Source organism: Amblyomma maculatum, chromosome 1, assembly GCF_055883805.1.
Source record: "Amblyomma maculatum isolate TAMU_Amacu chromosome 1, ASM5588380v1, whole genome shotgun sequence".
Lineage (NCBI taxonomy): Eukaryota > Metazoa > Arthropoda > Arachnida > Ixodida > Ixodidae > Amblyomma > Amblyomma maculatum.
The window spans coordinates 471659263-471686961 of NC_139344.1; the positions used below are offsets into that span (position 1 = coordinate 471659263).

Genomic DNA, 27699 nt, shown 5'->3' on the forward strand with positions numbered 1-27699 from the left:
GTTATTTTATTTTATAGATAGCTCCAGTTTGAATTCCGAAAAATGTGTGTGCGTGTGCGTGCGTGTGTGTGTTTGGGTTGGTTTGGGGGGTTTAACGTCCCAAAGCGACTCACACTATGAGAGACGCCGTAGTGGAGGACTCCGGAAATTTCGACCACCTGGGATTCTTTAACGTCCACTGACATCGCACAACACACGGGCGCCTTGCCTTTCGCCTGTGCGTGCGTGCGTGTGTGTGTGTGTGTGCGTGTGCGTGTGCGTGTGTGTGTGTGTGTGTGTGTGTGTGTGTGTGTGTGTGTGTGTGTGTGTGTGTGTGTGTGTGTGTGTGTGTGTGTGTGTGTGTCGGAGTCAGGACACACCAAGGAATGTAATGCAAACAATAACTGAAACTGATTAAATACCTCCGGACAAAATTGTAGACAAAAGTTTCTAGGAGGCATCACCAGGAGTACAATAGCTCTGTTGTCAGCAGGTGTCCGGACCACACTTAACAATCTGAGAATCGGAATCTCATGTGACATCGGCTAGTGAAATGATGAGATCACAAAAGAATGTGGCACTTGCATGCCAAGTTTGCTTTTCTCGTGTCCTGGAAACTTTGGTCCCCGATAGTATATAATACACACAATAGTATACGGGAGACATTAATGCTGTCCAGTGATACCCTTAAAGAGGTAGCTTTTCTTTCCAGATTTTTGTTTATCCACATTGGAGGTGAATGGTAGCAGCGCAGTGCGTCTATCCAGAAGCAGTTCAAAAACAGAACATTAAACATAAATACAAGATTGAGGAATTTGGGTTACTTTGAGAGCAGTTTCTATTTTCCGCACGGGGTAGGTTGAAGGCTGGTATGTCGCAGAACCCTATGCTGCCTATGTCTGCGTGACTGCTCAGTGCGCATAAAACGGATTATGCTCATCTTGTGACTGGTAAGCGCACATAAGGCGGATTATGCCAATCTTCAAAACAGATGGCATAATCCCCAGGCTTTACACCCAGAACAAGAACCAGTGACAAGTATGACCAGCATAGTGCTTCGACAGCATGCTAGGCTGCCAAGCTCCGGTGGGAAACGTGCGGGATCTGCAGATACAATGCCAGCGCTTATCATTCAGTAATATCAGATAGTGGGGGAAAGTATCACTCGAAGCACGAAACACTGAGGACGAATGCCAGTCCTAGAGTGTTGGGCGCAGTGTGCACTCCAGTTGGCCGAAAAATGCTAGAGACGTGCCAACAGCGGAGGTCAACGGACCGCATCTTGTCCACCTTAACGTGTACGTGCAGGCGGCCGCGGCATCGTTGAACGATGACGTGCGCGCCCAGGCCTCCGTCAAACGCCGCCAACGCGCGACGCATCGCTAGCGGTCAATGGTGTTGGCGAGCGCCGGTCAGCCAACGTGCCCGCCAGGTGCGCACGTTCTCGATGGGGCGTGCGGTCGGACGCACGCGCCACTTTTCCTGACCGTTTTACGTAATCGTCAGCGCGGCAGTGTTTTCCCGCTCGCGTCGCTCTTTCACCTGTCGTCTTCGCGCCGCCGGGGTAACCCCTGAGGGCGACGTCGCCAGCGAGAGAGGGAATGTGTACGAATCCATGGTGTACGACGACGCTGCCAAGTGACGCCGGAGCGACCGGCGGCCAACCAGGGGCGGAAGACGCCGCACGCGTGCGTCACTTCCCACGCGGTGATGGGAGCTTGGAGGAAAGGAGGGCCAGTGAAAGGGCGCATGTGAGTTTGTGCCGGTATATAAGGCCCTGTTCATCCGGCTTTCTCATCACCGCGTGCCCTCAGTTCTCGTCTGCGTTCAGCTACGGACGTGTGCTTCTTCCGATTGAGCTGCTGTTGTCACTGTGTGTTCGGGCACGATCCACCGCCGCTTGAGGAATCCGCGTACTTCCACCGGACCGATGGCTTCTTCCGAGGTGTCACGCTACCTGGGCGCCGCCGTCCTGTCAGCGCTTGTGCTGAGTTGCTCTTCCGCCGGCGTTGTCCGGGCCGCCACGGACACTAACCTGTACGACGTGCTCCGGCTCATCTACACCATGTGCTGTGAGTACCCATGTGCGCAGTAATGCCATAGGTCTTACCACGCAAACTGATGATGGAAGACATCGTCGCTGAAAATAGCAATGCCTTAACGCAAGCAGCTTCTCTTTGTTTCCCTCACTCAGCGCCCCTTCTTTTATGAAACCATCTTTGTCATTTTGGTATTCGCGTTGATCACACGCAGGGCGCTGCAAGTAACCATGCTATAAAAAGAGCAACGCCCAAATCACATTCTTCTGTCAACACGAAAGTGCCTGTGTCCTCAAAAAAGGAATACAGCGCACTGCAACGAGTGAACTGTAGAGCGATCAGGGGCGTCTAGGGCTCACTGGAGTGAACGCAAGCTCGGTGGGCTGATAGGGCGAAACTGGGGCATTGCGGCGAAAGTGCGCACCGATTGCCGGAGGACACTCGAGTCGGTGGAGCGTTGAATCGATCTGTTCGGGTTGCAGCGACCTGCTTGCTGGAGCTGATATCGGTTTCCCCACGGTACTTAGTCGAGCGAAAGTACACAAGCAGCGCCAGGCTTCTGATTGGTGACCTCCCTTCGATCATTCGCCGACTGCATGCCACTAAACTAACCGGGTTGCTGTCGGCTCGCGGCCTCCGAAAATGTGCGAGAAAGCGAAAACTCTAGCCTAAATCGTCATATCGCCTCTCGCTCTACGCGGCCCCGCTTGCGTGGCAGCAGCTGTTCACTGAATTCTCCGAAACGCTGGCGCGCGTGTCAGAACAAGTGCAATAGAGAAGCGCGGAATCGCCGAGAATAAGTGCGTGAACTGACAGCGGCCTTCCACTCGCTTCCAGCTTTCAGTAAAAAGCAATTAAGGATCCCTCTCACTTACTGCGGAACAAAGCCGCAAAGAACGGTCGCTCTTTTCTGAAAAAAGAAGCCGAACATGGAACGTCTTCATTTGCTACCCGCAGCATATTAAGTGGCGGGTTATATGCCGACAAACAACAAAAGTAAAGTAGGCCGCTGCATAAAAAACTACCTCAAGGGACTTTTTTGTTCGCTGGCTCGTATCGAAAGAAGGGGAGCTGGTTAAATCATATCTGAACTATCCGGCATTCGGTCGTTTTCATGTGCGAAATGCCGAAACGGAGACAATTGAGCCAACCATGTCTGAAGGCTTTTGTCAAAATGAATACATATGCTGTCACCTCCCGATTGGAGTGCTTGCTGAGTTGTCCCCTTCATTAAAAAAAAAAAATACTGTAAATAAACCGTCACCCTACAAAACACATATCTCTGGCGCGGTAGACACGAGCGTTTACTTCACATTTGAGAAGGAAATATAATTTTACCATGTGCTCAACATGAAGAACATTAGTAACGGGAGAGAGAGAGACTTGAATTACTGGCTCCCATGCTGAGAGCAACCGCTGAGCGCAAGGAAGGTTCTTCCTTACGCCTGTATACTTGCACTCCCAGAAGGCCTGCGTTCTTGGCAGTGCTCCATGCACCAAAAAATCGCCTCCTTCAGCGTCAAGGCAGGGAGCGTATATGCTGGCCAACTGTATTGACAGTACATGGGCACGGCGCCGGAATCGGAGAGCTCGTCCTCCTCCGATCGTATTTATTGGCCTTGAGCTTTTTTCGCGACGGAGAAGGTAATGCTCGTTCAAGGGGCGTGTTATTATCGTCTGTCGTCCTTTGAAGAAAAGCCTGCTCCAAGATAATCCATGCAAAACGGAGGTCTGAGCCTGCAGGCATGCAGCATACGTAGAGATACAAACGATCCGTCGGGGAGTTACGATACACCACATGTAACCATCCTTCACGCAAGAGGTCAGCGGCGATCGAGAATAGCACATGAGAGCAGGTCAGTCCCTACTTTGACTCCATCCTTGGGCACCATTCCAAAGGCAGCCGGCACGACGCGTCGCGAGACTGCTATCTTCCGCCTGCCACAAACCCGGCGCGTAGCGTGCAGGCATCGTTATGAGCTTGCTCTAAGTTGATTTCAAAGCGTCCGAAATAGTAAAACTGCAGCTGAAAGGCGCTTTTCTTGTCCTCGCTCTCCTGATTGACATCGTGTCCCATGACTCCCCTTGCTTGTTCAGGTGTGTTGATTGTTGGAGCATTTTCACTGATCCACATATTGGACGGTATTAACAGAAAGGGGTTCCCAAGTTCGGACCCCGTATTATTGGCACATCCGGAGCGCTAAATATGAATAAATACTAATCAAAAATGAAAGCGTACAAAGTATGCCCCGCAGGAAGCCGAAAGATTTAATCCGTGCTTGACGCGTGGGACCAAAAGGGATCTGTTTCCTCGATTTGTCACCACTGCCGGCCGCTGCGTTTAGATGGAGGCGAGACGGAGAGGCGTCCGTGCGCTGAGCGGTGTCAGTGTACGTTAAATATGCCCAGGTGGCCTAAATTACTCCGCAACCCTCCACTACAGCACCTCTCTCTCTCTCTCTCTCCGCTTTCACTCCTACCTTTCTTCCATCCGTTACGGTGCGGTTCAGGGGTCTAAGAACAAGTGTGACAGCTACTGCGTCTTTCCTTTCTTGTGAACCAATTATTATTATTCATCAGTGTCATCACAGGCTCCGACAACCTTAGCGTTAAATCTTTTTTTTTTTTTGCAGTGGCCTCTACACTTTAGCCTAGCGCAACACCCCTCATCATAATAATGACAATTGGTTCACAGGAAAGGAAAGGCGCAGTATCTGTCACACTTGTTTCTGTGGACACCTGACCGCCGCCGTAAGGGAAGGAAAGAAGGTGGGAGTGAAAGTGAAAAGAAAGAGGAGCCGTAGTGGAGGGCTACGATGTACTATCGACCACCTCTTAACGTGCGCCTTAAATTGGTTCACAGGAAGGGAAAGGCGCAGTAACTGTCACACTTGCTCTGTGGACACCCGAACCGCGCCGTAAGGGAAGGGAGGGAGGTGGGAATGAAAGTGGACAGAGAGAAAGAGGAGCCGTAGTGGAGGGCTACGGAGTAATTTCGACCACCTGGGGATCTTTAACGTGCGCTGACATCGCACAGCACACGACGCCTCTTCGTTTCGCCTCCATCGAAACGCAGCCGCCGCGGTCGGGTTCGAACCCGGGAACTCCGGCACAGTAGTCGGGCGTCTTACCACTGCACCACCCCGGCGGGGCAACCGACTGATTGATTTATAGGAAGGAAAAGGCGCAGTAACATGTCTCACTTGTTTCCTGTGGACACTTCAACCGCGCCGTAAGGAAAGGGAGGACGGTGGGAGTGAAAGTGGAAAGAGAGAAAGAGGAGCCGTAGTGGAGGGCTACGGAGTAATTTCGACCACCTGGGGATCTTCAACGTGCGTGTGTGTGTTGTGGCTGTAGGAAGAAGGAAAAGAAAATGCACGGGCCTGCTACTGGCTCTGTAGCTAAGCTGCCTCCGCTGCCTCGTGTAGACAGAAGAGAAAATAGAGAAGAAAGAAAAGGAAGAGGGGGAGTAAGACGCGCGCCGCAACGACAGCCGTCGTCTACAACCGAAACAGTGGCGTTTGCAATGACGGCCTACAACTGATTAAAATTCTGTGGCAGGCCAGCCCCCGCGCAAGCGGCGCTGACCCAGCTGCCCCAGCCCCATCAGGGGAGTACTCCTGCGCTGACATCGCACAGCACACGGACGCCTCTTCGTTTCGCCTCCATCGAAACGCAGCCGCCGAGGTTTTAACGTGCGCTGACATCGCACAGCCGCCGGCGAACCCCTCGTCAGAGGATGCTGCTATTGGCCCACCGCTCTCAATAATAATAATTGCTTCACTGGGAAGGGAAAGGCGCCGTATCTGTCACACTTGTTTGCTGTGGACAACTGACCCGCGCCGTACGGGAAGGGAGGAAGATGGGAGTGAAAGTGGGAAGAGGGAAAGAGGAGCGTTTGGAGGGCTGCGGAGTAATTTCGGCCACCTGGGGATCTTTAACGTGCGCTGTTCACGGTTAAATATTCAGGAGCTGCACAGTTATTTCGCCGTATTAGTCGGCGTCTGAATGGGAGCGCTGCAGCCCGACTAACTTGTTCAGACGAGTAAAAGATGGAGGGCTAGGATTGGACCACCTGTTTTTGCAACAGTGGTCAATCGTTTTTTTTTTTTTTTTTTTTTTTTCTTTTTAGAGACACGACTGACCCTTTCTTAGGCACCGTATGCCAAGTCAGACTGAGGCGGCTGCTACCAGAGTGCGTTGTTTCAACTGAAGATTTTTCCGCAGGGATTAAGGGCTTTTATAGAGAATTCGTAGCAAGTGTACGGTGGTGGTGGTAAAACTATTTTATTGAAAATGTTTAGGAGGTTGTAGCGGCGGTCGGAGTCCTCAGTCCGGAACCCCATTGGCGTAGGCTGCTGTCCTCGCTCTCTCGATGAGATGTTTTTGACCCCTTGCGTCCGAGCTGGTCAGAGCTGCCTCCCACCCTTCCTGCGTTAGCTGGCTATTAATGGTGACAGTCTGATTTCGCTGGCATGCCCACACCATATGGTACAACAGGTCCGCCTTCTCCCCGCAGAATTTGCATTGTGAGTCAAATGACTCGGGATCTAATGCGTGTAGTCTTTGTGAGTTGTTAAAAGTGTTGGTCTGTAGTTGCGGAGGTGTACCTCCTCCCCTTTGTCTTTGCCGGTAAGGGGTACACCGCGTTCCCTTCAACGCGGTTTTCAAGTGATTATTTGTCTACTGTAAAACGAAACAAATTGTATCGTGCATTGTGTGACATTATGTTCCCTGTGCCTTTGTACAGGGCCTTGTACAATGGAGGCCCAGGTGCAGATGTTTGGAAAAGGGTAAAAAGAATGCAGGTGACGCCAGGAGCAAAAACCTTCTATTTTAAATTGCACACCGGAACCTGAACCTTGCCGGTGAAAACATTTTTGGAGAAAAAAGGATTATTCACACCCTGGGGATCACACTGTTTAATATGCAGGAAGCCAGAAACCATAGACCATGTTTTTTTACACTGTTGGGAAGGAGTATATTTTTGGGACGTATTGCAAAGAACGTTAAAGATTTTCCGCTAGACCCGCATGGCATTCGGTACTTACACGTTGAAAGTGAGGATGGGGTACCATTTGATTTAATTATGCTCATGGGCCTCCACTGTATATGGCGCTCAAGAGTGGCGGGTTACCACTGCGATAAAGATGCACGGCCTGCCAGAATTTATTTTCGGAAAGCGTGGACAGGTTTTTGGCAATCCAGAAAGCTACAGCAGAACATCCCGAGGGGCTCTCAAGGCTAGAGCCTTTGTTGTGTATGCGTGAATTTTAGTGTGTCATATGCAAATAGTGTATGTAAATAGCATGTAAGTGATTTTTGTTGATTTTGTTCTCGTGAAATGCAATGTGTCAAGACCAGGTAATAAAAAAACAAAACGTGCGCTGACATCGCACAGCACATGGACGCCTCTTCGTTTCGCCTCCATCTGAGCCCGATCGGCCCTAGGCAGCGCAGCTCATATATATTCCATTTCCCTGTTCTTTACACTGGGTGAAAGAAAAAAAAATATTACTAACGAGGGTTACATTTCAGGACCAGCGGTACAAAACAAACCCGTCAACACCATGCCACGGTGTTAATGCGCAAAACGCAAAAGTCTTCAGTAAGGCTAAAGTGGAATCGCGCATATTTACCCCGTACACCTGGCGTATTGAGATAAGATTGGCTTAAACAAGTTTATTGACCGCCCTGAGAACACACTAGATGACGAGTTCAGTTAAGTATGCCCTAATTAGTTCCGCCAAGCCACTGCTCAGAATTTACTGCAGTATGTCGCATTGAGAACAGATCTTGTTCAGCGGAACCGGGGAGCAGGGGGGGCTGTGCCCCCCCCCCCAACTTTTACTCCGAGGGGCCAGCGCCCCCCCCCCCCCCTACCTTCCCACTGCTCACACTAAAATCACTTTTATCAGCGCTCAAATTCTAGGATGTTAAAATGTAGACTGTGTTGTAAATGAGCTAGCATGGGCTGCGACCATTTTGAAAACTTTTTCTTTACGTGAACTAAATTAATACTCTAAAAAAAAAAAAACAAGTATTGAATGATCGACCACAGTTGAGCAAGAACCAGGGGATTGAAACAGGCCGTGCGCGAACTTCCTTAACTCAAGTGTATATTGTTCGCGCGTATACTTCTTTGAACTAAACTTTATATGTGTGTGTGTGTGTGTGTGTGTGTGTGTGTGTGTGTGTGTGTGTGTGTGTGTGTGTGTGTGTGTGTGTGTGTGTGTGTGTGTGTGTGTGTGTGTGTGTGTGTGTGTGTGTGTGTGTGTGTGTGTGTGTGTGTGTGTGTGTGTGTGTGTGTGTGTGTGTGTGTGTGTGTGTGTGTGTGTGTGTGTGTGTGTGTGTGTGTGTGTGTGTGTGTGTGTGTGTGTGTGTGTGTGTGTGTGTGTGTGTGTGTGTGTGTGTGTGTGTGTGTGTGTGTGTGTGTGTGTGTGTGTGTGTGTGTGTGTGTGTGTGTGTGTGTGTGTGTGTGTGTGTGTGTGTGTGTGTGTGTGTGTGTGTGTGTGTGTGTGTGTGTGTGTGTGTGTGTGTGTGTGTGTGTGTGTGTGTGTGTGTGTGTGTGTGTGTGTGTGTGTGTGTGTGTGTGTGTGTGTGTGTGTGTGTGTGTGTGTGTGTGTGTGTGTGTGTGTGTGTGTGTGTGTTTCATACCAAATTAAGGCCCTTTTTCATTTCTTTGCCAAAGCTTCGTTCGCTGGCGTGAAAATTGACAGATTGCAAGAATAGGGCACCCTTGAGTCAACATAATTTCTTCTCGCAAAGAACCTGAAGGCAAGTTGTTGGGACCCTTAAACAACCTTTTGTTGGCTCCCTAAAGTTATGTATTCTCTTAAACCACCTTCTCGATTGCTTGAACTTGAATCATGTTGGTAATATTGAGTGAGTATGTAACGAGTATTTTGAAAGTATGAAGTGCGATAGTGTTTTATAAAGCTGTATTTGCGAACAATTCATGGCCTCATTCTTCTTTAGGGGTAAAACATGCTTTCAAATTGTGTAAAACTAAATTTACAAAGTGTAAATTTGGGGCTAAATTTAATTAAAAAACTAAGATAATTAAAATTAATAAAAAATAATATATATATAGTGGCTGCACAGCAACCATAGTTCTGCATAGAGTAACAAAATTCCCATAAAGAGAGGTGTTAGGCAAGGAGACACAATCTCCCCAGTACTATTCACAGCTTGCTTAGAGGAAGTATTCAGAGGCTTGGAATGGGAGCAGTTAGGGATAAGGGTAATGGAGAATACCTCAGTAATCTGCGATTTGCTAATGACGTTGCCTTGCTAAGTAACTCGGGGTATGAGCTGCAAATAATGATTGATGACCTAGACAGGAAAAGTAGAAAGGTAGGCTTAAAAATCAATATGCAGAAGACTAAGGTAATGTTCAACAGCCTCGGGAAGGAACAGCAGTTTACGTTAGGTAGCGAAGCACTGGAAGTAGTAGGCGATTATGTCTACTTAGGACAGGTAGTAACCGCAGATCCGGACCATGAAAAGGAAATAACAAGAAGAATAAGATTGGGATGGAGCGCATTTGGCAAGCACTCGCAGATTATGACTAGCAGCTTACAGGTATCGCTCAAGAGGAAAGTTTACAACAGTTGCATCTTACCTGTACTCACCTATGAGGCTGAAAGGTGGAGGCTAACCAAGAGTGTTCTACTTAAGCTGAGGACAACTCAGAGGGCTATGGAACGAAAAATGGTAGGGGTAACATTAAGAGATTGGAAGCGTGCAGAGTTGGTTACTGACATTCTAGTTGAAATTAAGAAGAAGAAATGGGCATGGGCAGGACATGTAGTGCGAAGAGAGGATAACTGATGGTCGCTTAGGGTAACAAACTGGATTCCAAGGGAAGGAAAGCGTAGCAGGGGGCGGCAGAAAGTTGGGTGGGCGAATGAGGTTAAGAAGTTCGCAGGGGTCAAGTGGATGCAGCTAGCACAGAACCGAGTTAATTGGAGAAATATGGGAGAGGCCTTCCTGCAGTGGGTATAGTCAGGCTGATGATGACGATGATGGTAAAATAACAATAAAATCAAAATTACCTGAAAAATAGCAATTATGACTTGACAAAATTTGCCCCCTGTGTTCAGCGTGATTTGGACGCTAAGCTCAGCTTACTGTAAGCTCATTCATGCCCGACATTATTCTTGCTGCAAATGTAGGCGTTATATCAGAATAAAAATGTCTCGCTCAGGATCTAGGCTGAGGTGACACCGTGTTGAGAAAAGGCACGATAAAAATGACTCAAAATTTCCGCAGGTTTATTCGCGTCCAGCTCGTTGCGTTTTCTGCGTCTTAAGCGTGACCTGCTACCGTAGCTCGCGTCTGCGAGCCCACTAAAGTATATACCTTAATCGAGCGCCGAAGCCGATAATGCTCGATTATGCGTGTGGCTCTTGGCCGAACCCCAAGCTACCGGCCTCGTCGTCACGAGGTCGTGAGTCGCAGGGTCACAGCTGTTTTCTCGCTTTATCGTTAGAATGCGTGGCACAAGCAGTCATGAAAGCCAGTCCCGACCCTTCAAATCTTATCCGGATACGGCGGACTTCATTCCGTGCCCTAGAAGTCACGAAAGTCAATTCCGGTCTTTCAAATTTCTTAAACGACTTTGTCAGTTCACATGTCCGCTCCAAGCAGCAGTTGTAATGCTCAGTGATAGTTTCATCGTGCGTACGGAGAAAACAGGTTAATTATTGCACGTTGCTTTAAATTGCAATTGACGGCAGAATATGTGCACCGCAGTTGGTCGAAATTAAAGCCAAGGCCGGCATAACTTGCGCAAGTCCGCCATATCCTTGAGAGCATTCAGCCTGTCAGGCGCTGAACAAACAATGTCAGAGCATGGTAAAGCCGTCATTGTTGGCAACCGAGCAATGATGGTCTTATCGCGGATGTTACACTCTGTTGGCGTCAGAGTGCCTACGGCGGAGGTCCGCTGTTATCCATCGTCGTCAGATGCATGTGCAGGCCGAGCTCCCCGACTGACATTGGATTCGTTGGTGCCTCATCAGGTCTAACAAGCCCTAATCTAATTGAGCCACGGGGAAACGAGATATGTGGTGCGTCTCGCGCATTCTCGAGTGTAGTCTCGAATGCGGAACAGTTAAGATTCACGTGCCCCTGAACAGCTGCGCCACGACCTTTCGCAACGCCAGTTCACTGCGTCGTTGAAGAAAAATGGGTGCGTCTCGTTGTAGCGAGCGGCCGACGGTCCCACGGCGCCGCTCAAACAGGATGCCCTCGATCAGGGGGATAGCGGAACCTTGACCAGCGGCGTCTACCGGCAGATTGGGTTCAAGGACTTGCTTCCTGGTTCGATCCGCCGGCCATACGTGCTGCGAGCTTTTCTCGCAGGCGGAATTCAAATCTCGGGACCGCTTGCCAGAGGCCTGTGTTTGCTCGCAGGCGTTTCTAAACACGACTTCCAGACCTTTGAGCACCACGGAACTGCCTCGGCGCTAAATATAACGATGGAGGCGATAACGCATTCTTCCCTCGCGGCTAAGAATACGCATTTCGAGCGGTTTGTGGGAATCGAGGTTGCCATCGAGCGCAGCCGCGCAGGCGGTGCAGCGCAAACAACGGGCAAAGGAAAGCCTCCGTCTTCGGTGACAAAGCAAGATTCTCCGCTGTCGCAGAGCGTAGCTATATTGCTTGTGCGGCGACGGAAGGAAGGGCGGGAATCAAACCAGAAAGAGAAAGCAACGAGCACGCGGAAGCAGATAACGGTGCCACCTCGCTGCTTGCGTGGACGGAGTGTCGAAAGAGGAAGAAGCTCGCTTATTATTACTCGCGGCGAAAGCCGCCAACGAAGACGATTCATCAAGTCGACGACCCACATTTCTCGTTTTTCGACACGCCAAGAAAAGAAAGAAGAGAAACCAGTCGAGGAGCGAAAATGCGGCCGTGCCTTGCGCCACTGAGCAGCTTTACGCAACATCGCGATTGATTTCAAGCTGCAATGATGCAGTGTGGCCATTCTCTAATGAACAGCGCACTGAAGACGCAGCCGCTTAAAAGAAGACCGACGCTGACTGTAATCACCATCGCTTCGGAATAAATGGGGCATAAACAATAAATGCGATATGAACCGCTCAGCCCTTGTTCTCATACTGTTTCCTCTATACGAACTGGTGGGCGAGTTGGTCTGACATATCTAGTGAAGCAGAGCAACGGCACAAGGTTCGCTTCAGAAGTGAATGACTTGTGCGGGATATTTTCTGAAGTGCTTTCGCCGCTGGAAATTACGCATGAGGTGGCTGCGAGCGATCACATTAAGTTCCTTGATCTGACCTTATATTTTACAGACTTCCATGTATGCTGGGCATTTGAAGCTAGGATTAAAAAGCCCTTACTTCCCTATAGCTCAGCCCATTCGAAGCTCGTGAAAAAAGGCATTCTGGCGTCATGCTTTCAAAATGCCATGAAAAAAAAAATCCTGTCCACACAAGATTGATTATAATTTCTCTAATCAGGTTGACGGACTAGTAGATGCGAAATACCTCCTTCACATTCTGGCGTCAGTAGCAGAAAGGATTTTGAAAAAGCTAAAAAGAGGAGGGGGGGGGGGGGCAACGCTGTCCCTCATTCCAAAGAAATCTGGCTGTAATACGCTATGTCCATGGTGTATCCCACAATTTGAACAGAATAGGTAAAATGGCTGGAGTTGATGTTTTTTCGCCACCCGTGAGACTGAATGGCTTGTGTGCGAGGGTAAATGGCCCAGATAAAAGATCAGAATGACTGCAAGAAAAACCACAAGATGAAGTATGTGTCATGCCAAGAAAACGTTCATTATTACAGCGCAAAGACGGCACGGAACAAGAGGAGGACACAACAGCGCTGTTGTGTCCTCCTCTTGTTCCGTGCCGTCTTTGCGCTGTAATAATGAATGTATGTAACCAACTCGCCCAAAATGTTGTATCAAGAAAACGTGGTGTATTCAGTCCCGTTGAAGTGTGGTGGTTCATACATTGGCCAAACTGGCCGTTGTATAAATGATAGACTTAGGGAGCATGGAAACAACGTTAAGAACGCGGCCCGCCACATAGGTATTCACTGTCGTGATTGTTCATGTTTTCCAGTCTTCAAAAACAGCCAAGTAGTTACCAAGCACAAGTATAAACTTACACGACAGATTATCGAAGCCTCTGAACTCATGAAGCTGGGTGATAATTGTATCAGCACTCCTTCCATAGCCATCTCGTTGAAAGAGCATAACTATTTGATTTCGCATAATCGTTGTACATGCGAAGCGGTTGCATGCGCACAGGGACTGAGTTGCTTCTTTCCGCTCCTCTCTTTGTTTTTTCGATTGCGCTAAATTATGTATATATGCTTAGCATCCGGAATAAACATTTGTTGTCAGCGCTGTGTTTCTTCCTCTTGCGCTGCTTCACTAAACTGTTTCCTCTGACACGCAAAACGTAGCTGTAAATTGCTCTTTCCTTAGTTTTCAGTGCGTTGTTCATCACCGCCAGGTGTTTGACCGTTCCTAACTTAATTTCGCGCCTCCTGACTGTCGCTGCATCGAGCAAACCCGAACCACTGAGAGCTTTGCGCGACATCCTCATCGAGAAGCAATGAGGGGCACACGAAAGCGTCTGCTCAACTAATTATGGCTCGCCTGGTCGAAATCTATGTACATATAATAAAGCTGCCCGTGGATAGCACAAAAAGGCTGCGGGGTTGTTGAAATGTTTCAGACGTTCATGCCCGCAAAGGTGTCAGAACGGCTCAGCATTCTCTATCGTCTCCAATAATGTAAACGCCGGGACGTATTAAATCGCTCTAATAATGTCTCCGCAAAACGTTCACGCGTGCTGTGCCAGCTGCGAACATTAATTACATGTCTTCAAAGTGAGAGTGCTTGGCCATTTGTGCTGTGCTTAGGTCAGAACCCTTGACTTAGGTTTTAGGGCGCCTATTAAGTATGGCTTCCTTCATTTGTGCAGCTGCTGTACCGGCTGACATGGAGGTGGGCATAAAGTGCATGGACCACTACTTGGGCGGCAGAGGCGGCGAGGTGAGTTCCTATAAAACCGAACTCATCTGTAGCGCTTGTGATTTCGAGCTCTATTTTATGTCATGGACATAGGGGGAGCCATGTTCTACCAAGATCCCTACGCCGGTTTGATGCGATGGAATTGCAACATGGCCAAATATTGACAAAGCTTCCACCTGGTGCATAGCTTTGGAAGGGGGAAAGACAAGTGCATTGATCAACGCACAAGAACGATGGAAACGACAAGCGTTCTCTACAGTTAGAGTGGAACGCTTGTCCTGTCGTTTTATTCATTTCCGTGTGCGTTTATTATTGCGCTTGTCTTCGCCCTTCCAGTATAAAATATTGCGTGCTTAAAAAACAAAACAGGATTCGCCATGGATGCAAAATTGAAAATGACGCTACGACACGCTTTTCACAACGGTTCCTTGGGTCTCGCCTTTCGGGGCTAAAAGTGACAAGTAAGCAGTTCGTGCAACCCAACATCATGGGTCCTCGGCCGTCTGTATCTTCAGAAAGCGCCACAACTCTGCACTTTAAAACATGACGGCACAGATGTGACAAAGTAAAGGTACAGGACGACTTGGCGCCCCCTGTGACAATTGCGAAGAGGCCATTAGAGGCTTTCGCCTTAATTGGGCTCCCACGTGGCCCGGCTTGGTGCGCGAGACTGCCTCCTCTCCTTTCATGACATATGTCACCGTTACCGCCTTGTATATTCCCCGGCACACTTCAAAACATCTCGTTATCGCGATATCTCGCGCCAGCTTAAGACACGTACATTTAGCACACATATCTCAGCTTTCATTTCTGCCCCACCAAAATTATTCGACATTCCTTCAAAGACCAGAAAATAAATGGGCTCAGAAGGTAGCAGAGGCCTATTGAGCGTAGAACCTCCTCCACTGCCCCTTTCCCTTATGGGATAATGTCGTCCCTCTCTCACCCATGCCAGACATTCCACCTACGTAACGTGTTCGGAGGATTAACACGACCGCCCTTTACTGCAGACGGTGGCGGCGGCCCGCAAGTGTCTGTCGTCCGTCAAGGAGTCTCCGCTGACCGACCTCTGCTCGCAGCACACCGAGGTTGGCGCCTGGAAGGCCAAGAACGCACTACCGCCGCCGTCTCTCACGGGGGTGAGTGTCTCACATAGACGAAAAGCGATAACTTGTTTGCTTTTGGGGAGACGCCGTAGTGGAGGGCTCCGAAAATTTCGACCACCCAGGGTTCCTTACTGACATCACACAACACGCGGGCGTCTTGCTTTTAGCCTCCATCGAAAAGCGGCTGGGATTTGATTTCGCATCCTCCACCGGTCGTTATTGTAACGCCCGTGCTCGTCGGCCTTTGAATCGGAATGTACAATTGCTCAGAAAATGTAACGTGAAGTCATCCGTACTTGACATACAGCGGAGCATTCGTAATTGTTTCTCTGTGCTATTTAGCGTTTGTACCTGACGCCTCTTCCACACGCGCAGTTACTACGCCTAAAGCACAACCCCTGCCATGGCACGTGCGCAGTGGACGTCCGCTAACCCAACTAGAAATATCTGTTTAGTTAGGTGACCCGGTATACGCCTTAGCTGGTACGTCTCCGCTCTTCTAAGAGATGCACGGGGAAAGTAATCGATGAGTGCGTAGTGTCGATTCTTCATGTACCAGCTGGAGAGTGACGCACGACTTGTGTTGCAGATCATCAGCCTCTCCGGCCTCACCAAGATGATGTGTATCATGGGCGAGAGCAAGGCCAACGTTCCCCGGTGGCAGTCGGGATTCGCGGTGAGTATACAGGCCCCCGGTTGCTTCCTTCTGATATTACTGTGACCGACAGCACTTTCAGAGGGGTTCTGGAGCGCGTCTGCAAAATCTGTTAAGCATACATGCGGGAACAACAACCTATTCCTGCTGCTATTCGAAAACTCATTACTCTTTCTCTAATGATCGGTCCCCGAAGACTGACGCCACCTCAGAGCGTCAGGACACGAGGTTGTTCTCCGAATAGCGCTATATTTTTAAACAGTCGCCCAAAATATGAAGAAAAATTTGAATCAAGATCGGTCCACCGCTGCGCGGCGTATACGTGCAGTTGCGCTCATATATTATTATGAAACACGCTTCTAGTGCTTCAAATTTTCTCATGCTTCCCGCAGAGTAGGTTTGGTTAGGTTTCGGTGTTTAACGTCCAAAGCGACTCAGGCTATGCCGGGGAGGGCTCCTGAAATGTCAGCCACTTAACGCGCTTCGCATATCATACGGGGCGACTCGCTTTTCGCCTCCATCGAAAAGTGGCTGCCGCGGCCGGGATTTAGAAGATATTATTCAAGGCCCCACATTTCGGGACATCAACGCATTGTTTAATGATCCACTTCGCTTTAATACCTTAAAGACCCTGGGTATTACATAAAGGGTGTGGCGCACAGAAACAGAGTAGGTAACATATATAAATATGAGATTTTCACTGAGCAAGTACACGCGTGATTCTTTCAAGAAATAAAGATGAGCATGTGATATCAGCAAGTTCTCGGGGAAGGCCGTTCCAGTCAGTCCGGGTGAAGAGTGCGGACGCGAGGTCGTGACGCTGCTGATAGCCGGTGCGGAGGGAGATAAGTGGTGGAGGTGCGCCGATGTAAGATTCCTGTCGTAGCTTGGAGTAAAAAAACTTGTGAAACAAACATAAACTAGCAATGCAGCGACGATGAGCAAGGGTAGGTAGGTTGGACTGTGAATTTAAGGATGATATTCTGATATCAAAGGAATACGATGAATGAATGAATCTAGTTGCTCGGTTCTGAACTGCTTCAATTTAATTATAGAGATATGCTTGTTTCGGAGACCAGATGGGAGATCTATATTCTAATTTTCATCTAACTAGTGATTTGTATGCGAGCAGCTTGACGATGCGAGTGAAGGTGACGCTTTAAAAATCTTAGTGTTCTGTTAGCGGATGATATGATGTTTGAGATATGCGTATTCCGCGTAAGATCATGATAAAGATGGACACCAAGGTATTTGTATGATTGGTCGAGAGAAACGTTAGATATGCTGTAGCTGAACAGGAGGGGGTAATGGCAACGATGAAACGACATATATTTACATTTACTTCTGTCATTATAGCCATTCAATCGCACCAGTCTTTCACACGAGTTAAATTATTTTGAAGGGATTGTTGTTCCAAAATGTTAGTGAATGTTCTGTAAACAACACAATCGACAGCAAACATCCGAATATGGCAATCTACGTTCTCATGGAAAGTCTTTAATATGAATTAGAAACAAAAGTGACCCAAGGACGGATCCTTAGGGCACGTCCGAGAAGACTGGTAGGAGGTTAGACATTTGATTATTGACGATGACTGATTGGAAGCGGTGAGTTAAGAACTCTTTTATCCATGCTAGTATATCGGGATGTAAGTTTAGGCGAGAAAGTTTCGGAAATAAGTGGTTATGAGGTATCTTGTCAAATGCCTTGGCGAAGTCGAGGAAAATTGCGTCAGTTTGGAGGTTAGCATCAAGGTTAGCATGTAAGTCATGAATGAAAAGGGCCAGTTGACTTTCACAGGAGTATCCTTCGCGAAATCCGTGCTTCGAAGAATGAAAAAAAAAATTTTTTTGAATCCAGAAAGTCCATCGTTAAAGAGTAAATAACGTGTTCCATGATTTTACATGGTATGCTGGTGAGTGATATGGGCTGGTAATTAAGTGGTGAATCCTTCGATTTGTGGACCGGAACGACCTTCCCCACTTTCCAGTCATAGGGTACGGCACCTGTAGAGAGTGACTGCGAGAAAAGCAAGCATAAAATCTTAGCAGAAGTATGATTACATTTTTTAGAACCTTTGTGTTAATTTCGTCAAAGCCGGCGGATGATGACAATTTTAGTTTATCAATAAGACATGATATGCCGGTTTCCGAGAAAGTAACGGCTGACATTGAAGTTCTTTGGTCGTTCGCTGTCGTGAGGGGAGGCGGTTCCTGTTCTTTAGTGAATACAGATGCGAAAGCAAAATTAAATACGTTAGCACACTCAACATCGCAAACAGCGCGTCCGGAATCATCAGTGAGGGTAACAGTGCGTATAGATTGCGGGTTTAAAAGCTGCCAGAATTTAGTAGGATTATCTTTAAGTATGTTGGGCAGGTCAATATGATAAAATGAGCTTTTGGCGTTTTTTACTGCAACCAGGTATGCCTTTTCAGCAGCGTAATATTTTTCCCATGCACAGTCCTGTCCAGTCTGTTTGGCACTGTGGAACAAACGCTTTCTAATCTCCCCAGAGCCTTGTTGAACCATGGTTTTTGTTTGTTCGCGCGGAAGCTGCATTTAGGAACATATCTGTTAGTACGTTCGTTCATTTTATCAGCAAACATCAACCAATTTTCGTGGACGGTTTGTTCTTGGAAAGAGCGCTGAAACATTGGGGAAAGAACCTTCCAATGCCCTGTTTATGGTCTCGTAGTTTCCTTTGTTATAAAGGGTGATTGTTTCTTTTTTTCTTTTTTTTTGAAGTTTCATTTGTTGTTGAAGTGCAGGTAAAAGACGCGTGGATGACTTTGTGATCACTAATTTCCCGGAGATAAGTAATGGAGTTGAGGCTGTCAGGGTGGCTAGAAAGTATGAGGTCAAGAATGTTAGCGGTATCTCCGGCGATGCCTGTAGGCTGGGTTAATAATTGAGTTAGATTAAAATTTAAGCACGCATTTATGAACTCCCGTGATTCATCCTGCCCAAAAATAGGCTGATGAGAATTATTCCAGTCAATACCAGGATAGTTAAAATCTCCAAAAAGTAAAACGTGTGCATTAGAGTGTTTTGTTGTTTGTTCAGGATGTTGTGCAGCTTTCGAGGGAATTAGGGGTTATTGTGTGTGCGTGGGGGGGTCTATAGAAAACACCATCATCATCACACTTATTTTCATCGTTAGATACATGTACATGGTTATCGGCATTAGAGAAGGAGGTCCCGAAGTAAAAACTGTCCGGGGGACCTCCTATGACCATGAATAAAATTCGCGGGTAACATAGGCAGTTATAAGAAAAGAATATACAGGCGTGCAGAGAAATACTAACAATAATATATAATATAGTGCAAACTGCAAACAGTATAGAAAATTCTAAATAATCAAGAACGGGAAACAAAAGTGCGCTAATTGCTGAAATCTGAGAATGAAATTTGCTGAAAAAATAATGAAATAATGTAAACACAGAAACCCATGATCCAGTGAAGCATCTTTAGTCGGAGGAACAAAACAAGGTAGAAAATAAGTGAGTCCTTAAAGAGTGATGAAAAAAGAGTACGCTGTGATTTGATTTCGGAAGGCAGTGAATTCCACACAGATATGCCTGAGAAGTATGCAATTTGTTTGCCATAATTAGTCCTTGTGGTAGAGCATCCGCCTCGCATTCCGGAGGTACCGGGTTCGATCCCTGGTGCCGCCGGGTACCCACCGGTTTTCAATGGGCACAAGCTTTCCCCCGGCCTGGTGCTCGGCTCTTTTGGTGTGAAATGCTTGGGAAAAGCGGTCACGGCCCAAACAGTTGCGCCGAATATACCAATGGTGTGGCGCGACAAAGCAGCCATAATATTTCGAGGTCGGATTTCGTGTTAATGTGGGAGCACTGTAGTTGATTGCTGGTAGCGATAAGGATGACTCATCCTCGGGGGCCTTTGCGATCAGCACGGAAAAGATTAAAATTTGGTAAGTTGCACAGAACTTCAGTGTCGCTCACATTATCGGTCAGCCAAGTCTTTGTCGGTACAAGCAATACACCTGTTTTCGCGCCCGTCTCGGCTGCGGGAGGTGGTCATTTCGAAACCCGCCACCGGACACCCACCGGTAAAAAGGGTACAAGCGTCCCCCGGCCCGGCGCCCGGCTCTCTCAGGGGTGTGCTTTTGGAAGAGGCTCTGCTAACCCTGCTGTGCTCCTTCCAGGGCTTAAAGTTTCGAAAAAACTAATGGCCTGCAAAGGTCGGGTTGACAGAAAAAAAAAAAGACTCGGCGGGCTGCCGAGAAAGAAATGAGACCACAAAGAAAAAAAAATCAGAAAATCCCCGCAGTACAGAACAGGTCGGGTTTCCAGCAGACTGCGTATGTTAGTATAGATAACCGATAATGAAATATTCTGTCGAGGGGAGTTACGGCCAGGATTAGATAAGTGTCGACGGTGCTGCAAGCACCATGCTATTTCATTAACCGGTTCAGTGGCAGCACCAGAAGTGTAGCGGTTTTTTTTTTTTTTTTCCGAGAAATAGGGTCTTCGCAAAGAAAATGGTCCGGTTTCTGCTCTTGAAAATGCGACAAGACGTTTGTGGGCGTTTTGAACAGAGCGGGTAAAATCTTCTCCAGTACTATAGTCCGTGTCTTTGAGCATACGACCTTTGGAAATAATGGTTTCTTTTGTTTTGAAAGAGGCTAATTTTGTGGTCCTTGTTGTGGCGTGCCAATCGATGAGCACATTCTATCTGAGTGGGCACCAAGGTTAACTCCTGACAATGCTTAATACGTATTTCTTGAGATTCGATGAATGATTCGCGGGGTGTCTGGAAGGCCATAGTTGTTGCGACGCGAACTGGTGTCGTCTATTCGAGCCTCAAGGTTAGAAACAAGATCAGCGGCTTGGGCGGATTCTATGTCAAATTTTAGACTAGGAAGGTTGTGAAAGAGGCATTCCAGGTGTGCAGATCGGAAATGGTTTGGTCGACAGAAGGCATCTGACCTTTCCTGTACATCAGCGAGTATTTGGATTTGACAATTTCTTGAGTTCAGCAAGAACACTATCAAGTTTGTCTGAGTGCCGTATTGGCAAATAACTGATGCAAGTTGCGATTTTGTGGACGTTTGAAGAAACGTGAACATTCAGGGCACACCACCAGTTCAGACTGACAAGTTTCCTTCCCAGCAAATGACCTTATTTTTGGCTATAGGGTTCGTGAACGTTTCAAATTCCGCGCGCTTCCCAAAACGCTAAAAACGATTCTGTACAAAAGCTACTTTGATCAAAATAAATTCGTAGTTTTGTAAAGCGCTCTGCAGATTTTTGACGAAAAGCTTGAACTAACCCCCCTTTTCTGAATCGTTGTTCACATGGGACGTTTCCGGTAGTCTGCAAAATGACATTGAATCGATAATTAAGGCTTGCCAACGCTTTTTGCCTTCCAGAAATGCTTTCCGAAGGAGGAGGACTGGCTGGCGTCACAAAAGGCACTGTACGTATGCCTCTTAATACCACTCATTTGCTCTCTTAAGCGTAAAACACCGTCGTGGCTTGGCCAGTAGAACGGCCAGACTACGCGTATACTGCTCGTCCCGCTGAAAGGGTAGCATTGTCGTGACTCCAACAGTCGCCACGCATGTCGGAAAAACGCGCACGATGTGGTGTTTCCCCTAGGAGGCAAACGTCCCTCAGAGCCTCCAGCCAATGGCGGCTACCTATTGACATGACGTCATTGTTAATCATCTCGCATCTGCCACAGGTCTGCTTTATCGCACTAATACCGGTTTCCATTTGGCGAACAAAGTGCTCTCGCGAGTTTCAGCGCCTACCAATGGTCGAACAGGAGCAGGTGCTTTTGGGGTCCCGGGAGCAGCCGAGAGCAGTCCTCGGTGCTCCGTCGCCAGCGGTAGAGTACAGGGAGATCTCCCTCGAGACCGGCCGTGCTTCTGGTTATTCGCCCGGAGCCCGGGCAGGACCGTCGAGAAAAATGGCGGAAGAAGGCAGCGGTGGCGTTCGGCCGGCAGATACGGGCAACGCAAGTGCGGGAGAAGTTTGATCACATGACGCCTGATGTCACGCGCTCCGCCTCGGTACGCGGCACGGTTAGCCACCATAGCACGGTGCTGCTCGGAGAGCGGGGAGACGAGAACGCGCGTCCCCAGTGCTCTCGTGCGCTGCCCTGGCTGCTCGTTGCTCTTGTCATAGCTTCCTTTACACTCTGTGCCTGTCAATGCATCGCGCGAACAATACAGCGGCGCCGTCAGGTAAAGTTCACAGCTCGCTGAGGGCGCCACTGACGTCGGGGTGGATACACGGATTCTAACGGGAAGCTAATGATAGATTTCTGTGAGCGACACGATCTAGTTATAGTAAATAGAGAAACAAAATGTGAAGGCCGAATCACGTGGGAATTCCGCAACAGGCAGACGACCAGTGACTACTGCCCAATGTCGCAGGAAATTTATAGCAAGGCCACAAAAATGGAAATAGACGAAGAAGGGGAGTGTAGTCTGAGAAGTGATCATAAACGCATTAGTCTGCAGATGGGGCCCTTGATGAAAAGAGAAATGAAACTTAGACAAAAAGTAAACGCAAAACTAAATCACGATCAAATAGCGCAGATAGCAGCAGACATAGAGGAAGCAGTAGAGAAAAGCCCCATGGAAGACTGGGATGATGAACAGGTATAACTACTCATAAGGAGGAAAATTAAGGAGGTTAAAGTAGCAAACCGCTGGAATGGAAAGAGGAAGCCACGGAGCTGGTGGAATAAGGAAATCAGGGAAGCTATCGAACACCGAGTGGCAAAGAAAGCACAGGTATCTAAGGAGGAAATCGATCAAAAATGGGAATAATATCGACAAAAGAAACTTGAGGTACAGGCCCTCGTCCAAAGTAAAATAAGGCAGTCCACCGATCGCTGGATGGCTGACATACATGATGCCTCTAGAAGCGGAGCAAGAAAATTCTGGAATCATATAAGCTGGCTAGGGAAGAAGAATCAAAGAAAGCAGGATCGGATTCAAGATAACGAGGGCATTGTTTAAAGGGAGACAACGCAGTGAACTACATTACATCCGTTATAGCCGAGTCATTTAAGAGCGACGATAGGGTAATCTCCACAAATCAGAAAGCAACACAAGGTAGCAGAATACAAAGCAGCTTAGAACTGACCAATCTAAACTAGAAAAAGGTAAAAAAAAATATTCCTAAAAACACATCTACAGGAATAGATGGAATTCCGATCAAGCTGATTAATGAACTTGGTCCAAAAAGTAAGGAAACGTTGTTAAAAGCTCTGGAAACAGTCATAACGAATAAGCTAATTCCGGACAGCTGGCGGCAGAGTAAAATGAATTTCATTGATGAAGGGAAAGGTGAAAGGATGCACATAAAATCCTACAGGCCGATCACCATAACGGTTATGTACAGGTTGGCCATGCAGGCAGTGAAATTAAAGGTGCAAGCATGGGTAGAGAGTAACAAAACACTCGGAGAACTTCAGAACGGCTTTAGAAATGGTAGGCGCTTATATGATAGCCTGTTCGTGCTTACCCAATGCATCGAAATATCTAGAGTGGAAAATAGACCTTTGTATTTGGCCTTCCTGGACATAAACGGGGCGTACGACAACGTAAGCAGGGAACTCCTGTAGAACATTTTAAAAGAAGGTATCGGTTATGATATAATAGAGTTCCTACAGGACATATACCGGGATAACAAAGTAGAAATTACATGGGAAGGGATAAGAAGTACGGAAGATGTCAAAGTATGCAAAGGATTAAGACAAGGCTGTCCTCTATCACCGCTGCTGTTCATGCTTTATATGATAAACCTGGAACGGAGGATACAAGACAGTAACCTAGGTTTTAACCTGTCATATAGATTAGGTGGAAAGGCGGTAGATCAGCGCCTCCCCGGTTTGATGTATGCAGACGATATTGTGCTGCTAGCTGCGAGTCTGGAAGAATTGCAAACTCTGGTTAAATATTGCGGAGACGAAGGGTACGCTCTAGGCTTCAGTTTTAGCGCAGTTAAGTCGGGTCTGATGATTTTCAATGGCTAAACTAATCAGTGTCTTAAGATACAAGGCCATGAAATACCCAGAATAGCAGAATGTAAATATCTGGGGGTATGGGTAAACAAAGGATTGGCATACATTGCAAAGCATGAGCAATCACTTAAGGCCAAAAGGCGAAGGAATGCCGGGGATAATGAAGCATAGGGCATTGTGGGGATACAACAGGTATGAGGTTTTGAGGGGCATTTGGAAAGGAATTATGGTGCGCGGACTTACTTTCGGAAATGCGGTTTTGTGCCTAAAATCAGAGGTACAGTCGACATTAGAAACAAATCAGAGATCCGTTGGACGTTTAGCACTAGGTGCCCACGGCAAAACCACAAATGAGGCGGAACAGGTAGATATGCGCTGGGCATCTTTCGAAGTACGGGAAGCTCAGAGTAAAATATTATATGAGGAACACCTGAGGAAATTCGACAGTAACAGATGGGCAGCTAAAGTATTTAAATACCTGTACTTAAAAAGCGTTGACTCACAATGGAGGAAAAGAACTTGGGAACTAACTAGTAAGTATTCTAGTCACAAGGACGGAGAAATAAAGAGCATTAAGCAACAGGTGAAAAACACAGAAGGTAAAAATTGGATAAATTCGATGGAAAAGAAACAGAGTGTGGAATTATACTGAAAGTGGAAAATGTAGATCAGGAAGGAAGCTGTCTTTGATAACTCAATAGGCAGTTCCCTACTTTTTGAGGCTTGACCAGGGTGCCTTAGAAAACGCAGCTACAAAAAGATATTTAATAATGAAGATGACGCGTGTGCTGTATGTGGTAACTCCAGTGAAACAATTGACCATATTATACCCGAATGTAACGGTATCCATCCGGAAGTTGATGCAGGCGCAGTTACTGCTCCCGAAGCTCTGGGGCGTCTGGGGTTTAGAGATACCAGTGGCCGGGTGAATAAACCGGCGGTGGAAACTAGCAAAAAATGACTGGAAGATCGGCGGCTTAAAAGCAGAGGTGACATAATGTTAGTAATGTAGAAACAAAAATTTAATAAATAGAATGATGGTATAGTTAACCAATCTAAATCAATAATTAAGATATAGGGAGAAAAATGAGCATGATAGCTACTGCTACCACCCCGTTTCAAAGGGGACGTTCCTATATTCCATCCATCCATCGAGGCGCACGGGTCGCACGGGTACGAACGTCGGCGCGGGGCGGGAGCGCTGTTATTCGCTAGCGGGATAACTGTTGCTAAGCGTGAATTGTGCATATTCAGCATATTCACTTGTAAGGCCGACATTCACTAAGCATAACAAGTGAATGCCATTAATAAGTGAATAAGTCAATTTGTAGGCTGCAGCCTACCTAATAAGTGAATAAGTGATGTTGTGAATCGCACGGGAACTCATGGTAACCGATCTTTTCTTGCTTCAGTGGTGCACAGCGGCACACAGCAGTTGCCTGGCATATACGCTTAGGACGCTGTTGACACAGGCACCGATGACACGCATGCAGAACTATCAGAACCACGCGGTTATGCTGAGTAGTCAAAACGAAAACACGCGCCAACACAGCCAGCGCACTCCTTCCGCGTCGTCTGCTGTCCGTGCCGGCGGCGCCTCGTCATGGAGTGGTGGCGCCCCCGCGGAGAATGGCGGCGAAAACTAACTTCTCCCAATACGCGCTTCCCCAGCCATTGAGGCGCGACGAGATGGGCCGCACCAAGTGCGCCTCCATTGAGCGGCCAAGAGCGACGTCTCGGCAGCCAGTCAACGTGTTGGCTAGGGGGCGCGCCATAAGGGAAGCGAGGAAGGTGAGAGAAAGTGAAGAGAGAAAGAGCCGTAGTGACTAAAGCCCGTAGTGACGGGTTACGGAGTACTTGTTGCGACTGCAGAAAGAAGGAAAGGAAGATACATGGGCCTGCTGCTGGCTCTGGAGGCACACCTGCTGCCTCGTGCAGACAGATGAGAAATTAAATAAAAGGGAGAAAGACGCTAGTCGCTGCATTCTTGAGTTGTATCAGTCTATTATTAGGGTATATGACTGAAAGGTGTATTGCAGTTTTCAGAAAGGTTTAATCCTGTTACAAGAGATTAGCATTATAAAGACTGCTGTATGCTTTAAAGCTAAGTCGCCATTTTTCTTTCTTCTAGGTGGTTCATTGCAAGATACCTGCTGTCAAAGCAGTGAACGAGTGTGAACGTCTCGCTCCCCTACAATCAAAGTTCCTGATGAAATCACCAAGGTATGTTCTCTCATCTGCCATTTTTGCAAGTATAAATGCACAAGAGCTGCTCTTCTAGGATTATCCAAAGGCAATTGCCAAACTGCCAGCACACTTTTTGAAAAGCAAGGGTCCAACCAGACAATTTCCCAGAGCAACAATAACTGCATCTATTTGCACCCTCTGATGCATTTGTTTTTCTTGGCATTAGAAGATTTGAAACATTAGCACTTGATAACCCTACAGCTGAAACAAGGTTCCTTCATTTTATATTCAGCAAAAGACCAAGCGAACAAGCAAATGTGACTTGATATTGAAACTTTTTTTATTCACTGTGCATGAGGAGGTTGCATGATGGACCACGACAGGCCTGGTCCGTAAAAATCATTGCACCTTAACAATAAAATCAGAGGGAGGAACTTTTATTGCAACAGTAACACTCTTGCACCAAAACAAGGCTGTCAACTAAGACATATATGACTGGACTGTGTGAGGCCAGCACTGTTTTTCTATTTGACAAGGGAACAAGGACTAGCACCAAAGTGATATTCCATATCTCATCTTCACTGCGCAGGTCCCAGATGAAAGAATGAACAGCAGGGGATCAAGCTTCTGCCAGCCAGAAGCCACCAGCTACCAAGAACTATGCCAAAAAGAAAGCAGGATGTCACCACATTATGTACATATCTCCATCAATCCATCGAGTCGTTAATTTAATATTTAAACATCATCTCTCAACTCTTGTTAAGTCATTGTGAATAGTCACCACTGCTGTTCTGGGCATTGGTATGTACCCAACTGCTTGGAAGCCAAAGCTATGTTGGACCTACCTATGTCTCACAACTGTGCTGTCTTTTTTTTCGTGGATAGTAAACAATAAAGTGGAAGCGAATGCAACCGTGCCTTCTCTAAATGTTTCCAAAGCCCTGCTGTTCATCCTAGGACTAGCACACTTCCCAGTGTTTCAGTAGTAACAGCAACACTGCTGCCATAAAAACAGTGCTTCTGTATGCCATCCTCAGCACCTGACAGTGATGCTAGGCATTCATTACCAGCACGCATTCGGCACAAACAGTGCAATGCTTCACATGCAAGCTGATTGGTCATGTTCAAAATTTATCAGAGCCTGACAAGGAGTTTTGAAGGGCACATCTCAAGACTGTGCCATAAACTACTGCAACCCTTTTTTTGTAACAGATCCATTTACAAGACACATCCTGGTCACATTTCACTGTCCTCCAAACAATGGACATCAGAGACGGCTAGCAGTCTGCAGCAAGACAGTAAGGCACAGGGTCACTGACATAGGCAGAAAGGCAACCAGTTCAAAATGTGACATTTAGCAGAGACACTACAAGCATTTCTTCCCAGTGCAACTTACAGTGTTCCTGATGTTAATATGCACACAAGATGTCCATGGATGTATGGTAATTGTACACCAAGCCCCAAGCTATAAGTGCAGATTGGTGACAAGTGACCAAATGGAAATGTGAGATGATCAGAAACTGTTTTCAATGTACAATGCTTGCATATCCAGTCACAACCAACCATGTGAAAGAGGGAGTGCTATAATGCATTCAAAAACACATTGGTTGCAGTTTATAACTGCTCACACTCAGCCATCGTGATCTTAAGTTTCCGCTGTGCACCCACTGACTGGCACGTCTCAAGGAGCAGCAAATTTCCCTTGAGA

General features: G+C 47.3%; 1 protein-coding gene across 1 annotated transcript; it reads left to right on the forward strand.

Moving 5' to 3' along the window:
• Window positions 1–1793: 1793 nt before the first annotated feature.
• Window positions 1794–26731, forward strand: LOC146209955 (uncharacterized). Its single transcript, XM_084605451.1, has 7 exons — window positions 1794–2051; window positions 13988–14058; window positions 15048–15176; window positions 15733–15819; window positions 21196–21242; window positions 25936–26027; window positions 26581–26731. Exons 1-6 carry the CDS (start codon window positions 1910–1912, stop codon window positions 25970–25972), a joined length of 513 nt encoding a protein of 170 aa, XP_084461577.1. The 5' UTR covers window positions 1794–1909; the 3' UTR covers window positions 25973–26027; window positions 26581–26731.
• The last annotated feature ends 968 nt before the right edge of the window (window positions 26732–27699 follow it).

Excerpts from the sequence above, each read along its gene's own strand:
- LOC146209955 (XM_084605451.1), top strand. The coding sequence starts at position 1,910 with ATGGCTTCTTCCGAGGTGTCACGCTACCTGGGCGCCGCCGTCCTGTCA. Across the intron at positions 2,052-13,987 it reads GCTCATCTACACCATGTGCT|CTGCTGTACCGGCTGACATG; the intron begins GTGAGTACCCAT and ends TCATTTGTGCAG. Across the intron at positions 15,820-21,195 it reads GGTGGCAGTCGGGATTCGCG|AAATGCTTTCCGAAGGAGGA; the intron begins GTGAGTATACAG and ends TTTGCCTTCCAG.